This window comes from Colius striatus, chromosome 12, assembly GCF_028858725.1.
Source record: "Colius striatus isolate bColStr4 chromosome 12, bColStr4.1.hap1, whole genome shotgun sequence".
NCBI lineage: Eukaryota > Metazoa > Chordata > Aves > Coliiformes > Coliidae > Colius > Colius striatus.
The window spans coordinates 5,875,414-5,891,728 of record NC_084770.1 but is presented as its reverse complement, the minus strand read 5'-3'; the positions used below and the strand labels follow the sequence as shown (position 1 = coordinate 5,891,728).

The following is a 16,315-nucleotide window of genomic DNA, read 5'->3' as shown; positions in this document are numbered from 1 at the left end:
CAAACAGTAAAGAGATCTTACTTATTACTATTATTATATAAACAAACTTCATCTATGATTTGGAATTATCACAAGAGCTCATTTCATACCTGCCTTTGTGGCAAAGAGTGAAGCCAAATGCAGCCAAACTGGGAGAAAATTGAAACCAGGAAGACAGATCAAGCAAGAGGACACCTGAAGTGGGTCTTGGAGATGAGATAGAAGCAAGGAAAGGAGAGTAGAGCAATCTGAAGGGAACAGATCTTCCAGTATCAGTACTTTCTTAGTCTGCTCCACACCAATCTTGCACCCTTTTATTGTTTCATGGGGATTCCATCCCCTCACATTCCAGGTAAGACAGGGTAGCTGGAAAACTTGCAGGAAAAGCAGAAGTTTAGGTCACCTTGAGCTATAAGCACCTCTCTACTGAGTTTTTCTACAAACAGCATCAGCTCCTGAAGGCATCATGACAAAACATGAAGATATTGTGTTTTTTGTAGTAATTTCAGTCAGCTTCCCTCTCCTTCAAGAGGCACCAGAGAACACAGTAAGAGAAGTGGCACTGAAGGGAAGTGCCCCAAGAAAACCAAGGTTGTCATTCAGATTCTTTCTTTCCTGGATTTGGCTCTTAGTGCTAGAAGAGGGTCAAAAAGAGCTGGAATAGTGGTATTTGACACTCCTCTCCCTGAGGAGGCATTTCAGCCTCTCCGTTGTAGAAAAGGAGTCAAGCTTCCTTTGGAGCTCCTACACACAGCTGGAACTGCAAACATGTGGAAAGCTGAATTTCATGCTCTGAAATGTTTGTATTTAATCTAGCACATGTAGCTTTTCCTACAAGGTATGAACAGACACCACAGAAGACTGCAGCATAAGCATATGTAGCTATGTTTTTGTCTCATATTAGGTGACACTACAGGATTACATTCCAGTTTATCTAGGAACAATTTGTAATCTACTTAGATCCTTAAGGCTCAAACATACAAGATGTATTAAAAAGAATCTGAAAAGCAAATCTCATTAATAGTCAAATAACTCCCAGTAATTTATGTAGAGACTAGGCTCAAAATTGTACTTTCAGCCGCTTGTAACAGACCTTCTATAACAGTGAGGGTGACTTCATTCTCTCTACTGTGAAACTGAATTACTTATTCTGATGGAAGAATAGTCAAGGAATAGTCTTGACTCAAGAACGAAAATGAAGAGAATAAAAGCTAGGATAAATGAGAAAATGAGGTTGGGAAGGTGGTACAGGCTGTAAAGGTAACAACACTTTGGATAGGTGACAGAAATATAGGGAAGGAGGCAGAGGTGAGGAGGTAAGCAGTGTGTTGCAGTGGGAAAAAACCTCATTTATTGACACTTGATAGCTTCAAACCACACTAGTTTTTAGTTCAGTAGACACTTTAACCAGTGGTGCAGCTGGACATAGCCTGGAATACAGTTCTCTCTGGCTGGAAAAGGAAGATGACCATAGGTTGTTTTAGAGCTGAGGTATGATATTCATCTTTATTTGATGGGAAATGCATTTATGAGCTTGCTGAGGTTCCATTTTCCTCATAATTCCTAAACACAGCCAGGAAAAGCATTTCTTCAATGCTGTTCTTTAGGATTTATGATTTTTAACTTTGAGGCAGCAGGCAAGGAACTGCTGCTGTCATTGCTTCTCCTCCTGCTACCACTTTGGATGCAAATGAAGCATTCTCTTAGCAGTGCGGAGCCACTGCCTGGGGGATGTTTGTGGTTCCAGCCTGGAGGGGACTTCACACCAATCACCCACCTGTCTGGACATGCTGCTGTCCAGTCAACACCAGTGAGAAGGGTTGAACCATCCCATAAAGGTAATCCTGGAGGGGAAGCAACTGGCAACTCATGTTTAATTCTGTGTGCAGGTTACTGATTTCACATATCCCTACCTGTTAGACTGGGGTGCTTTAAAATACCAAGTAGGCAGAAACGAGTATTGAAACAAATACAGCTCATAATGACTGTGTGAAGATAATCCTTCTTCTGTTGGCATAGTGTGTCCACTTTGTATGTCATTCAGGAAAAACATACTCCCAATGCTGCCCAAATAAAATTCCCTTGTTCGCTGTCAGTAACAGAACTGGCAACACATTGAATATGCACTTTTGCCAAGTCCTTTAGCACTATAAAGGGCTCATAAAGGGCTTCAAGAATTCTTTGGTAGTGCCAAATCTTCTGTTGGTCACTCCTTGATAATTTGTGCTGGCTGGTGTGAAGTCAGTCAACCATGGCAAAGAATCACATAAAGAACTGAAAGAATAGGTGAAGCTGAATAAATTACTGGAGGATTGGAGCAAACACCACCAGAAGACAACCTGTCATGAAAAAGACATGTTCACATGTTGCTGTTAACCAGTGGGCTTATAAGAAAGAAGAATTTACCCACATGTTGTGTCTGATCCCTGTTGTCATTTGATTTCCAGTCCTTGGCTGTAGTATGAAACACTCTCCACAGTTGGCTGATGAAGCCACTCCTCTATTTTCATCTGGAGGGCTGAAATGCTACCTGTTTCAGTGGGTAAAACCCTGAACTGTCTCACTAGGTGTCAATGATAGAGTAATATCTAACAAATCTGATCAGTCTGAGGGAATGTTACCTCAGATGATACCATCTGCCTCTCTAGAAAGCCCCTTCCATGAGCTTAACACCTGCATCCACTAGTCTCCTGGGACAGACTGAAAGACCTCTAAGCCTATCTCCACAAATGCAACCATGGCTTATGAGAAAGAGTGTTCAGATCTTTAATCAGAGACTTTAGACTTTGCTTCAGGTACTTTCCCTGTAAATCCTCTTTCCAGTTAGCAATAAATAAGGCTCAATTCTAAATCTTCCCTTAATGCCTTTATTTCCTACACACCAGGAGAAATTTACCAAGATTTTCCAAACAGGAAAAAGAAAGAAAGATTAATTCTTTGTAGGTACAGTCCTCAGGATGCAACTGTCTGGAAAGCATCTTTCAGGATAGTGATTAATCACACCAAGAGAGAAGCAAAAACCTTACAGCGTGTAAAAAGGAATTCACACGCATAGACAATCTTGCAGAGGAGGTCTTCCCTGAATCTGTGGAGCACCGTTTCCTACCTAGGAAGGGCACAGAGCTGGTAGGGATGTGGCTTCATTGTGCTCCCAAAAACAAGCTTTGTATTGGCTTCTTTCACTCCTTCTGGCAGAGTGAATGTGAATGCCTGTAACAGGGTGGAAAAAATAATGAAGAGTTCCATCCTTGCCATCAGCTCCCCCATGCACACACGGTGCCCTGCGAAAAGACAGAAAGGCAATCAGCCAAAGCATTTCCATCATACCCTTCTTCATTGGTAAGCTTTTCACTTGCTTCCTTGTTTTCTGCAGACTTTGTCCTTTTCTTTTAACTAACTCTGTCATTTAATGATACAGACTGGCTGCTTGTGTTTCCACCAACAATTTCCATCTCTATCTACAGCTGGCAGCAAGACATTGTAGAAATTATTACCAGGACTAGACAGAGCACTTAGTCTGCTGCTACTGTTTTGATAAGTGGATCTCTCCTTTAAGAGAAACTTGACTATGTCTCATTCCTTCTCTTCCAATCTTTTCCATGTACATCGAGCTTCTTGGTTCCTTGTCACCTCTGAACAGTCACATGTGTTTATATACCTTTGTAGTTGCCTTCCCAGCTGTGCTGGGGAAAAAATGGGTCTTAAGTTGTCATCACAGGGAGCAGGTAAAACCCTGTTCACTGCACATACCTATTGAAAACGGTAGGAATGCTTCTCTGTTTACAAAGTTTCCATCTTTATCCAGAAAGTGACCTGGGTTGAACTTGTCAGGTGTGGCCCATTTTCCAGGATCAGACAGAACAGAGTCAATATTTGATAGAATTATGGTGTTCTGTAAAAAAAGGAGCCTGGGTCTCAGTTCTGATTGTTCATATTCATCAGATAAGCAAATGATAACAAAGGAGCAAAGAATTTAAAGTCCTCATTTTTTCAGAAAGTGAGATCAAGCTTTAACATGTTTCTTAGGAAGTTTAAACTTTTGACACTTTATTACTTGCTGCCAATGCATTCAACACCACAAATGGTTAGGATTTTAAAGTCCATGTTGTTCAAGTGTATTATTTTCATTTTTCCTGTGGTCACCAAATATTTTTATCACTTATTCAGCATTTAACTTACAGAATACCCTGAGTGTCAGTTTAATTTTTCCCCATCTGATAATAATCTCTGCAAGGCTAGACTTGCTTTGAGCAGACCCAGAAAAAAAGGAGTGCAAGTGAACCTCTATGGAAGGCAGCGAGGGGTGAATATTCAGAGATAAGCCCTGATGTACCTTTCAGTCACAAAACTTGAAATTACTTCAGTTTCATTGTAACATTTGTAATGTTCATAATCATATTTTAAATACAGCTTTCACATTTGAAAGCTTGTGATATGAAAATACTTTCAAATTGGCAAATTTCTCAGTAAAAGCTATTTTCCACTTTGGAAGGGTGTCTGTTAACCAAGAAGCCATTTTTACAAGGGACACACTTGAGATTGATGGCAATCAATATGTTTATTTCCAGTCACCATTCAGGGATTTTCTGTCAATAGCAATAATGATCTAAGAACCTACTGATGCTTAGGACAAAGTGCACATTTCCTTGCAGGAGGTCAGCCTTAGAGACAATCACAACATAGGGGCATTGCCAGAACCAACAGGACACAAGAGTCCATGGACCCAGTCAGGAAAAGCCTCAAAAGCCTTTCTAAATTAATCTAATGCAGCAAAGACCTGCTGATATCAGCAGTTCTCAATCATAGTTGCTTTTCAACTAAACAAGCAATTAAATAAAAAGACACTTTAAAAAGGAAACGTTTAGGGAATTACTGGGTGGTTTGGGAATCATTGAGGTGGCTTCAGTTGTTAAAAGTTTACATTAAATTAGCTTTCAAAACAGTTACAAGTGTCTCAGATGTCAGATATTCAACTATACAGCATATTTGTACCTTTGGAACAGGAAATCCCAGCAGCTCCGTGTCCTTCAGGCTCTGCCTGGGAAGTGCAATTAAGACTATATTGCTGTATCGCTGGATCTCATGAATGACAGCGTTTGTATAGGGCACCTTTTTTCTGTCCTCGTAGCAAATTAAATGGGAACGGCCCAAAACAGCATCCAGCTCCTTCTGGACTTTCTCTGAGGAGGAATATCTGTCTTTAAACATGCAGCAAACATCAGCTCTGTATGTTTCATAGAATCAGAGAATGGTAGGGGTTGGAAGGGACCTTCAGAGATCATCTAGAACAAACCCCCTGCAGAAACAGGTTCACCTAGATCAGGTCACACAGAAACGTGTCCAGGTGGGTCTTGAAGACCTCGAAGGAAGGAGCCTCCACACCCTCCCTGGGCAGCCTGTGCCAGGGCTCCCTCATCTGAACAGTGAAATAGTTTTTTCTTATGTTTAAATGGAACTTTTTGTGTTGCAGCTTCATCCCATCACCCCTTGTCCTGTTGCTACATACCGTCGAAAAAAGGGATGTCCCAACCTCCTGACGCCCACCATTTAGATACTTGTAAACATTAATAAGATTCCCTCTCAGTCTCCTCTTTTCTAGACTTAGCCCCAGATCCTGCAGCCTTTCCTCATAAGAAAGATGTTCCAGTCCCCTGATCATCTTGCTGTCCCTGTGCTGGCCTCTCTCCAGCAGTTTCCTGTCCCTCTTGAGCTGAAGAGCCCAGAACTGGACACAGGACTCCAGATGAGGCCTCACCAGGGCAGAGGGGGCGCAGAACCTCCTTTGACTTGCTGGCTACACTCCTCTTGATCCAACAACATGAAAAAGACATTTTATAACATAAGAATGCCTTCAAATTCCCATGCAGATGGCTTGACTAGGATTTGACATGGAAGTTGTTTGCGTGTTGCATACTCAAGTAATAGTTTAAAAGCAATGGTAGCAGACAAAGGCCCCCTGTAAGAACACTTGAGTTCCTGTTATGGTTACTGCTGGTAATTGACAAAAAGACTTCTTCTATTAATGATTTTTAGAGGCAGGGAATCAACTGGAAAATCAAATATTAACCATGCATTAAGAAACCAGTTTAGTGACTTGTCAAGGAGTGCTCTTTACTCAGAGCCATATAGATTTTTCTTGTCATCTAGAGATGACTTAATCACTCTTCTGTATTTCTCTGCCTTAGGAGCCACTTACACAAATTAATTCTTCTCAAGGACTTTTTTTTTTAACTTACAATCTGAGCTGAAATGGTAATTTCTGATTAATTTATGAGCTGAAATGGTCTAATTAAGAATGCAGTCTTTATCACTGCAGTTGCATTGACCCTATGCATCAGGAAACTGAAGACTGTTTTAATACATCCTGGGCAGGTGAAAGACCATACTGTGAAAATGCAGTATGTGCAATCCTGTCTCGCATTCTAGGGGTTCAGAAGAGGTAACAACAATGGGAGGTCCTTTCTTCTTACCACTTCCATCATTTTCTTCTTGCCAGTGCTTTTTTCCTTTAAGCTGTGCCTGATACTAAGACTTTCAAGTCCAGCTTAGACTTTCAAGTGTGAGATCTTTGAAGTGATTTGTATACCTTTCAGTTCTTTCAATCCTGCACACTCTAACCCTTCCTTTTCACTTACTTTACCCTGCCAATCTTTATCCTTCTTCTGTGACTATCATTATTAAAAGCATATACTTTCAAGCTGCTCATCTCCATCTTTTTTTATGTTGATATCCATACTTGAAGTGTTAATTTTCATGGAATAACCACACATATAAGCAGCCTCACACTGTACTGAAGTTATTTCTGCTGAGAAGAATCCAGAAGCACATCAAAGAGCACCAGTCATGGAAAAGATGATCTCAGTGGAACTCTCATCATTATTGTCAGTGGAGGGGCAATGATGTAATTTATCTCATTCAAGACTGAACTCCTTCATCTGATCAGATGGATCATATCCTGCATTTTGTATACATCTCTTAAAAACAAAACAAAACCTATGATGACCAGCCTATATGTCAGAAAGGATACAGCAAGAAACAGATCCATGCAGTGCACTTGATTCATACCCTAGTAAGTACTTCCTCCACTATTCTTTGAACAAGTTCTACTACTATTTGAACACGTGTAATTTCTAAAAAGTTGCAGGACTGTTTGAGTGTGCTTACCTTGAACATCAGGATAAACCACCATGTAAAGCAATGCCCAACACAAAGTGGTGGCTGTAGTTTCTGTACCTGCCAAAAAGAGGTCAAAAATTGTCTGGATCAAGTTTTCTTCATCGTAAGTAGCATCAGCATCTCCTTTAGTCTGCAAATACGAACGGGAAAGATCAAGCTACAGCAGACAAAAAAAATGAGTAAACCAGCTTGCATCACAGGAATATTTACTGATGGGATAGGATGGGATGGGAAGGGAAGGGAAGGGAAGGGAAGGGATTGTAGAATCATAGAATTGCAGAATGGTAGGGTTGGAAAGGACCTTTAGAAATCATCTAGAACAAACCCCCTGCAGAAGCAGGTCCACCTAGATCAGGTTGCATAGGTACATGTCCAGGGGGATCTTGAAGATCTCCAAGGAAGGAGACTCCACACCCTCCTTGAGCAGCCTGTTCCACTGCTCCATCACCCTCACAGTAAAATAGATTTTCCTTATGTTTAAATGCAACTTTTTGTGTTCCAGCTTCATCCCATCACCCCTTGTCCTGTTGCTACATACCATAGAAAAAAGGGGTGTCCCAACCTCCTGACACCATTTAGATATTTCTAAACATTAATGACCCCCCCTCCCCCCCCAGAGTCTTCTCCAGACTAAACAACCCCAGTTCCCACAGCCTTTCCTTATCAGGAAGATGCTCCAGTCCCCTGATCATCCTGGTGACCCTGTGCTAGACTCTCCAGAATTTCTCTGTCCCTTTTGAGCTGGAGAGCCCAGAACTCCAGGAAAGGAAAAGGAAAAGGAGGAAAAGGAGGAAAGGGAAGAAACGGAGGAAAAGGAAAAGCAAAAGCAAACTTTCCTAATAATATGAAGACATATTCTAATATTCTCCAGTACACTTGTAAGTTCATCCTGGTCACATCCACATTTTATTCTTCAGCCATGACAAAGTTACTAATTGTACACACTTTCTACTCCTGCCACAAATCCGTAACACTCATTTCTAGTTATGCCTTAACCACATGCAGATCTGTTATTGTTGTGGTTACAGATAACCTACCTGTAAATGTATTTACATTATTACTTCATCCTCCTACCATCTCTTGGTATCAGCTTTTATTTTAAATTCATCTACTTATAATCTTTTTGATGGAAAATTTGTGTATTTCTAAATTTATATTAGACATTATAATCAAAGGAGCACTTAAAATCCCCTGCTGTTAGCAGAGCATATAAAGAGTTCAGAGGTACTTACTTTATCTATCTCTTCCAAATAGTAATCAATAAAATCTTGATTTTCATCTGGTTTTCCGTTTTGTTTGTGGTTTTCGACTTCCTTCGCTAACAGAGCATTGACAAAATTTACGCTGGCTACCATCCGTTTACATGGTGACAGAAAACGGCCTGCAAACCAGGGAAACATTTCAAATACCTGTAAAAGAGAGTTTTTAGATATGTGGGATTATTGACAGTAGCAAAATGAACTTTAATCCTAATACAGGTACTGGGAAAAGCAAATGAAAGACTGTGATGACTGCATCTTCACCAGCACATTGAAGGGACAGTGCCCATCCCACAACACACTAAAGCCTTTCTGAATCCCATTTTTCTCTGGAGCAGAATTTCTCTTAGTTCTATGCTATAAATTTTCCATTTTGATGTATAAAGAACAAATGAAGTTCGTCTGTACCCCAGTTCTTTGCTAGGCTGAATCTCAGTAGCAAGGACCTCATAGAAAACATGCCCTTGTTCTCAAGTTTTATCCAGCATACATATTTCTCTCTCACCACTAAGAAAAAGTAGATCCAGGCTGAATTGCTGAACACCCCTGCTAACTGAAGATAGAAATATCCAACCCCAGGCTTATTTTTTTACTGTAGAATGCTGTAACAGTCATGGGGATTTCATTCAGAGACACCTTCTCTTAGGGAAGAAGCAAACAGCTCGCAGTTGCGTCCTACGCAAAACAACTCGATGAAGCAGAGCTACTGAGCCATGTGGACTCTCTCCTCTTTATTCATTGATCTAAACCTATTCACATTCTTGCACTTGCACCATTACAGAACCACATCTCAGCAGAAAAGAAATAAAATGCTTTTTATATCAATCCATTCCCCTGCTTCATTTGGCTTTCTTCTTTCCCCTTTTACAGATTGCACCATGTTCTTCCAGCTTACAGAATTATTGCTTAAATTATGCATTAGGTTGTAACTCCAGGGCTCAACTATTTAAATGGCAGCTGCATTACAAAGATTTATCTTCACCCAAACCTGTTCAGATGCCTGGCTTGTATTTCTTCTAGATTCTACTGCGTAATTTTGCTTAAAACTACCTGACGGCTTACCAGGAAAAATAGATTAGTACAGACCATCATTAAAGGATTGTACATCACTGTGGAAAGCAGGACAGAGTGAAATATTGGACTAGAATGTTTTTGTTGGCTGTGGACACGCTGATGAGAGTTTTTAAGAACAGCTTATACAAATAACTACTGAGAGTAGTTTGGAAAGAGATGATTCTGTGCTTAGACGGGTTAGACCGTTGCTTAAGAATCATTCTGGGAGAAAAAAAATCATTAAGTAGGTTTGGTTGGGTTTTGTTGTTGTTGTTTGGGGTTTTTTTTAACCAAAAGTAGCAAATTATTCCTCAAATTCTCTAGGGCCTTGATGACAACAGTTTCCAGTTACTAAGAGATGGTAGAAAACCTCACTTCCCATTCAGAAGTGATTAATGTTAAGACTGCCCTTGTTTGAGGCAACCTGCCCCACTGTTTTTGCAGCTGCAGTCACAGCTTCACACAGAAGAGAGACAGTATTTTTTGTGTCCATGGGACCACATGTGAAGGGAGGAGCTGCTGCCTTGAATGGAGACAAATATCATCCAGCAATTAGTGGAGAGTGACCTCCAGTGTGTATCACTGAAGCCTCATAAGGACATGCAGTGATGGTACAGGTGCTGCTGCTAAAAACCGCAGGAAAAAGCCACTGTTAAGCAACTTCATGATACGTTACACTTGTGCAAAACAGTTGCTCTACTTAAGTTTTTATGAAGTCAGCAGTGAAGGAAGCAGTAACGACGCAGCTTACTCTTGACACTTGTTGACAGTCATAACATATCACATGGGGATGAAAGACACTTTGTCAGAATTCAAGATCAACCTATTTCAGAGCCTGTCAGGTATTTTAACCCATGTTTTATTACTGAGTTTCAAACACTGGGGTTGTACAGGTCATGCTTTTGCAAGAAAGTCCTTTGTACATCTCCCAGACACATAGCAAGACTGTGTGTTTCCATCCCTGTCCACTAGACGTCGCACATTTCTGTGCTATGATGAATAAAACGCAATTGAAACATGTTTTGGACTAAGCATCTGGACGTACAGTTCTGATGCAAACTCCAGTAATTCCAGGTGCTCTAGTAATTTTTTGTTGTTGTTACAAAAGTAAGGAAGTTGCCTTTTTCATTGTCTATCTATACAATGCAAACAAATGAAGGAGAAAAAGCATTTTGCTCACAAAAAAGTAGAAGCTGTTCCCAAATGCTGCTATGGTATCAATGGATTTGATCAAGTGGTGAAAATTTTCATCATCTCTAGAGAAACGGTGTCCAAAAATCACAGAACAAATCACATTCGAGACTGTGTGAACCAAGGAAATAGTGGGGTCCAGAGGTTTTCCTGCAAACACAGTGAACAACATTCACAGTTAACACTTGCTGTTCCTGCTTTTCCCAACAAAAAGGAGAGCTAGTCACATTTTAGAGACATTCCTGACATGAATTAGATAGCTGGATTGCAATTTATCGGTAAAAGGCACAAGTAGAAAGTAAATTTGGATATTAAAAAAGCACTATTTGTTAAAAAAAGGCAGGACTGCCAGAGGGAATGGAAGTAGTAGTAATAGTTATAAACATATCCAGATTTCACAGAAGCTTGGCATCAGTAGATGTCATGTTTAGCAATAACCAAGGTACAAAGAAGGTCAGCAGAGACTCTGCATGAACAAGAACTTGAATTGCAAAGAGAACCACTTTCTGTTCTCTGCTCATATCCTTTACACCCCAAAAATAGAATGATTGAGCACACCTACAGATTCACCCTGGTATTCAGCAGCACAGTGGGAACAAAGCTCCTCTCTCACCAAGAAGGCTCCCACAAGCTGTGGGAGATCAGCTTTCCTCACAGTGCTTGCCAGAGCAGAGCCACAGGGTTGTGCATCTTTGGCAAAGCTTTTGCTATTTCATGCCTTATTTTTCTTTCCTGCAGAGGAATTTGGGGTGTTGTGACATGTACTGTGTTATCATTTGATGTTGTACTGATTCTGTGACAGTGAGTAATGTAGAACTGACTAAGAAGTAATAACACTACTGGACAAGGACCGTGGAGCCTCAGTTCTAACTTCCTCCTGTAGGTTTCACATGCTTCACTTCTGCAAGGAAATGTCTCGTGATACAGACCTTTGAGACTCAGCTCTGTGTGTCCACTCTAGATCCATTTTTGTAATCAAATAGTCTCAAAAGCTACAGGTGACCCATTCTTCAGCAAAATCACCCATTGCACAGACTGACCTGCACACTGAGTCACGTACCATTTGTTTTCTGTAAGTATTCCACCAGGTGACAGGCCTCTTCTTGCAGTCGGTGCTCCTGGTGTTTTTTCCCAACTCCCATTTTCCTCATGGTTGCGAGCCCAAAACGCCTCTGTTGCTTCCAGATTCGACCACTAGAGAACATAACACCTAGGATCATGATGAACTAATGCCATTACTGCTTCATAAATTAATGAGTTGATACAGTTAACATGCCAAAGAAGCTTCTCCTTCATCCTGCTATTTTCAAACGTTTTACAGCAGACAATGAGCATTCCTCATTGATTCCTTTCTTCTAGCTCAGCAATCTGTTTCCTGTAGAGAAGCTCTTACAAAAGCTGCATTCTGTCATTGTTGTTATGACACTATTTGTTTTAAAGCTGCAGAAAAACTCATTAAAATATTAAGCTGTTTTTTTCATGCTACATTAAGGGCCTTGAGGCTCTAAATCAGTTTCCAAAACCAGGGTTAGGACACACAGAAAGAATCTGTGAAAATAATAGTTACCATTTCCATGAGTCAAAGTCTCAAAGACGTGTCTTAATGGCCTTCCAGCAACGTCTTCAGCATGGACAGTCAGACCTTCCTTCACTGCCTGAAACCCTTGCAGGACAACTAATGGAGTGTTTGAAGCCCATAAGGTGAAGACATTACCGTAAACTTTGGCCATCTGTAGAACAAAGCGGCATCAGAACAGGGGTGAGGAACAATACATTTTAACCAAACAAGATGAACCAGATCTTTTCTCTTAGCAGATGCCTGAGGGATGACTGGCCTTGAGAAGAGAGCATCAAACCTATTCCTACATATAATATAGCTTGAAGAAGGGTTTGTATCTAAAGTCTCATTTACTAAAGATTGAGATGTTCCTAAAATGTCAGACAGTCGATACTGCCAACATCTGTGATATTATTTATTGCCTGACTTACAACTCAAACTCATTGCAGTGAGTTTCCAAACTCACAAATCCTTACATGCTTCTGAGAAGAAAACATTAGGTCATGAGTTTTACATGAACCATCTGCAGATTCTCTTGTGTTTTAAGTGAGGAAACAAGTAAAGCAGGCATCACCCTCTCCACTCCTGCTCAGCTGTGATAGCCTTGTCTCCACAGTGCTGTGCACAAAGACATCACCAGCAGTGCACAGGACAGTCCTTGCCCTGGCTGGAGAATTAGAAGCTGGAAAAGTACAAGGCTGCAGGAAATGCAACAGTGTGTGGCTCAAAGAAACAAGTGTGTGGGGCAGAGTCGTCAGGGAAGTGTGGGAAGTTGCCAAAATATCCCAAGAACTGCAGGACCAGAGGACTACAAAATTTTGCTGCCTGGGAGCAAACAGGAGGGAACAGATATGCACATTGAGGGTGTATACACATGTGCTTGCACATTTGCCCTTAGTCCTTCCAAAACTGAAATTAACACATGGCTTTCGAAATCTTGGGATGAGAAAAACCACTCTTCAGGTTTGGGAGGTCAGAAATAGATGAAAATACGACAGATGTGCACCATCTACAATTTTATGCCATGGAGTCACAGTGCTTTGCCTTGAAATACACAACTTGAGAGAAGAGAACTGTCAGGACAGGGAAGAACGAGGGAAAGGGAAGGTTGAGAACAAAAGTGAAAGTGAGGTGCTATTTAAGTGTTAAATATTTCATATATATGTATGAGGAACATAAACCTCTAGGATATAAACTCTAGAAGTGCTGTGCATTATGACTGGACTTAGAAGAGATTTTGAGCGTAGGCACACAATGAATTAGTTCATGTACTTAACAGCTTATCCAGGCTCAGCAGACTGAAATTTCCTGTGAAAATCTGACCAAACTCTACATCAGAACAAAAGTTATTCTAAGATCTTTTGAAAAATCTGTTGAATAAGAAAATGCACCTTTTCTAGACTGGAAACACATATGCACTCCGTAGCTTTTTCATGGGGTATTCAGAAACTTGCAGGTGTGACAATAGTCAAAACACAGAGATGTAAAAGACTGCACAGAATTAAAGACTCTGCCTTAAAATGTATCTTTTTTTCCCTGTAAGACGGGATTATTATCATCACTACTGTTTTGTTCATATGCACATAAGGTTTTAATGGCACAATTCATAGTAAGCTGGCTTTTTTCCTACCAAGAAACAGCTATTTGAAGGATCCTAGCTACCTCAACATTTATACAATCGAGATTAAATCCCTCCCTAGCAGTCCAAATAAGACTCAGTTAAACACTCACACTTACTTTTCAATCAGCTTATGGGTCCAGTAATTAATTGTCTGAAAATACCTACTTTTTTAAGGATCTCATGATGAATTTGGAAGTTCATCTGCAGCAGATTTCCAAAGAAGGGGTATGGAGTTGGTCCAGGAGGATATCGTCTTCGGATCCATTGCAGTTTCAGAAACTGCATAAACAGCAGAGTCACCACAAAAACTACCAGCATCAAGCTTACTGCTAACATTTCACTTCCAATTTACAAGGCTATGTTGCCTCTGAAAAAATGCTTTGTAAGTTGAGGATAGATCCACTTTGTCTTGCTTTGCTGGGACCTCACTGAAAAGAAACAAAGATAGTGAAGCTTCTGTGCCTCAATCCTTCCCCCTTTATTATTTCACTTTACTTTCCCATCCTAGGGAATGAAGTGCTCTTATTGCTAAGCCTATATGACACCATTCCGTTGTATTGCAGCTACAAATCTGTCAGTGGACAGCTCTCCAAGGGATACAATATGTAAGTTAATTATATGCCTCCTTGTGCCATGGCAATTGCTGTGACAAAAAAATCTCTGCCCACAGTACTCATTTCTTACAAAAACTCTTGCAACAACAGAGAAATAAATCTTTTAAACTCCTGCAAAGTCCTAGTGACCCAGCAGAAACCAACATTTCTTCACCCCCTTCATCTGCCTTGCAGCTAATTTCCTCTGCCTAACCTGCAGCGGGAGTAAAGATGATGTACATTCCGTGCAAACTTCTTTCACAAGTGCTCTCATGCAACTGAGCAACTCCACTTTGGAGCTGGGGATTGCTTTTCCTTTATGGAGGTAGAACCCCAAATTCAGTTTCAGGAATAATCCCCACCTCTCTCTCACAAAGCAATGGCTGCTGTGGTGTCACAAGGCAAGCGCTATAGGCAGCTGTTCAGAGGGGGTTTGCTCTCCCAGGCAAATAACAGGGTTTCAGGATGTGTCCCCTGTCTCACCTGCCTGCTGCCCTACCCTAAGGAGTGAGGCTAGCAAAGCACAGCCTTTTAGATACCATGAACAGATAAACAGATAGCAGATGCATGCAAACAAAACTTGACTTTTGAGGGGCACCAACAGCTCCTGTAACTTGTAAGGAGACAGTCTCCAGTACTCTGGATTCATGGCAGTGCTTGGTGAGAGGATCAGCCTGCTCCCTCCTCCTCTTCACTCCTCCTGCATCAGCTTGCTGCTCATTGCTTAAGGGCACAGCATGGGGCTGCAAACAGAAGAAGAAACACTCTGTAGGAGCTGGATTCTCTGAAAGGCACCTGCCGAAACTCAGGCAGAAAGGGTCCTGCACCCAGTACTTTTCCTGCCAATCTGGAGTATCTGCTTGGTACCATGCAGGGCCTCTGTCTGGCAGTAGGACACGTGGTCAGGAGAGGAAAGATGTGATCCCCTGCTCTCTCCCTTATCTGAGTGAAGGCAAGTGTCTTCTCAGAGAGGAAAGAGAGGAAGAGCATCACTGTGAATGCCTCTTTCAGACACTGAGCTTTGGGTTGTACTGCTCACAAGCAGTGAGAGCAGCCACATTCATAGTCCCTCCACAGACCTGAGACCAATGCTTTCAGCTCACCAGGACCCTCATGTGCCTCTCCCTAAAGTCAGACCTGGGAAAGCAGTACATCTGCTCAGGCTGGAAGCACGCTCCCTGGCACACAGGGGATGCTGAGGCTGGCTGGGGTGGGAAACATTCAAAAACTGAGGTTTTCAGTTATCTCAGTACCTCAAAACATAAATGTTTGTGCTCTGAAACGAGTACCTGAAGTTAGCATGTATTTGTGACAGTTTTCACTGTAATTCTTGATATCTCGTTTTCTGGTCATTTTTGTGTGTGTGTGTGTGTGTGTATATGTTCTGTTGCAGCCCTATTTGTCTGGGTTTTCTGCTCTTCTAAGCAAGGCTGCAGCTCACAGCTGTCCCATGCCTTGGAGCTCCTGGTGATGCTTTCCTCCCCCAGGCTGTGAGAGCACCAGCGTCTCCTCCAGAGGAGAACTGATCTTGGGCAGTTCACAGAGGTTTATCTTCTCAAGACCGGCACCAAGATGGGGTTGAGTGATCAGTGGTGTATAAAATTGAGCAAGTCTGAGCCTTATTCCAGTGACACTTTTGTTTTTCTCATTTCTCACTATGGCCAGCCTCAATATCCCATGTGCCAGGGAGTGTGCTCATCCATTTGAGCCCCTCTCCAGAAGCCTGAGAAAAAGAACACCAAACCTTATGAAACTGAGCTTCCTTCCCTCCTTTTTAAATCAACAGCATTACATCAAAGAAGGAAAACTAACACAGTGGATAAACAAGGCAATGAAAGCTAATCGTTGAAGTATAACTGCAGTAACAATTGTAAAGTCTTTTCCT

The 16,315-nt window shown here is 41.3% G+C and overlaps 1 protein-coding gene across 1 annotated transcript; it reads right to left on the bottom strand.

Moving 5' to 3' along the window:
* Positions 1 to 3,081: 3,081 nt before the first annotated feature.
* LOC104555097 (cytochrome P450 2J6) lies at positions 3,082 to 14,173 on the bottom strand. Its single transcript, XM_010198360.2, has 9 exons — positions 14,003 to 14,173; positions 12,226 to 12,388; positions 11,719 to 11,868; positions 10,648 to 10,808; positions 8,388 to 8,564; positions 7,144 to 7,285; positions 4,972 to 5,159; positions 3,730 to 3,871; positions 3,082 to 3,260 (listed from the first exon to the last, which is right to left on the bottom strand). The coding sequence occupies exons 1-9, from the start codon at positions 14,171 to 14,173 to the stop codon at positions 3,082 to 3,084; spliced, it is 1,473 nt and encodes a 490-aa protein (XP_010196662.2).
* Between the last annotated feature and the right edge of the window lie 2,142 nt (positions 14,174 to 16,315).

What these genes read in the sequence shown, in the direction of transcription:
- LOC104555097 (XM_010198360.2), bottom strand. Translation starts at nt 14,173, where the DNA reads ATGTTAGCAGTAAGCTTGATGCTGGTAGTTTTTGTGGTGACTCTGCTG. An exon ending in ATTTGGAAGAGATAGATAAA is followed by an intron (nt 7,286 to 8,387) that starts GTAAGTACCTCT and finishes TCGTATTTGCAG; the next exon opens with ACTAAAGGAGATGCTGATGC. An exon ending in TGGGATTTCCTGTTCCAAAG is followed by an intron (nt 3,872 to 4,971) that starts GTACAAATATGC and finishes CTTTTTTTACAG; the next exon opens with AACACCATAATTCTATCAAA.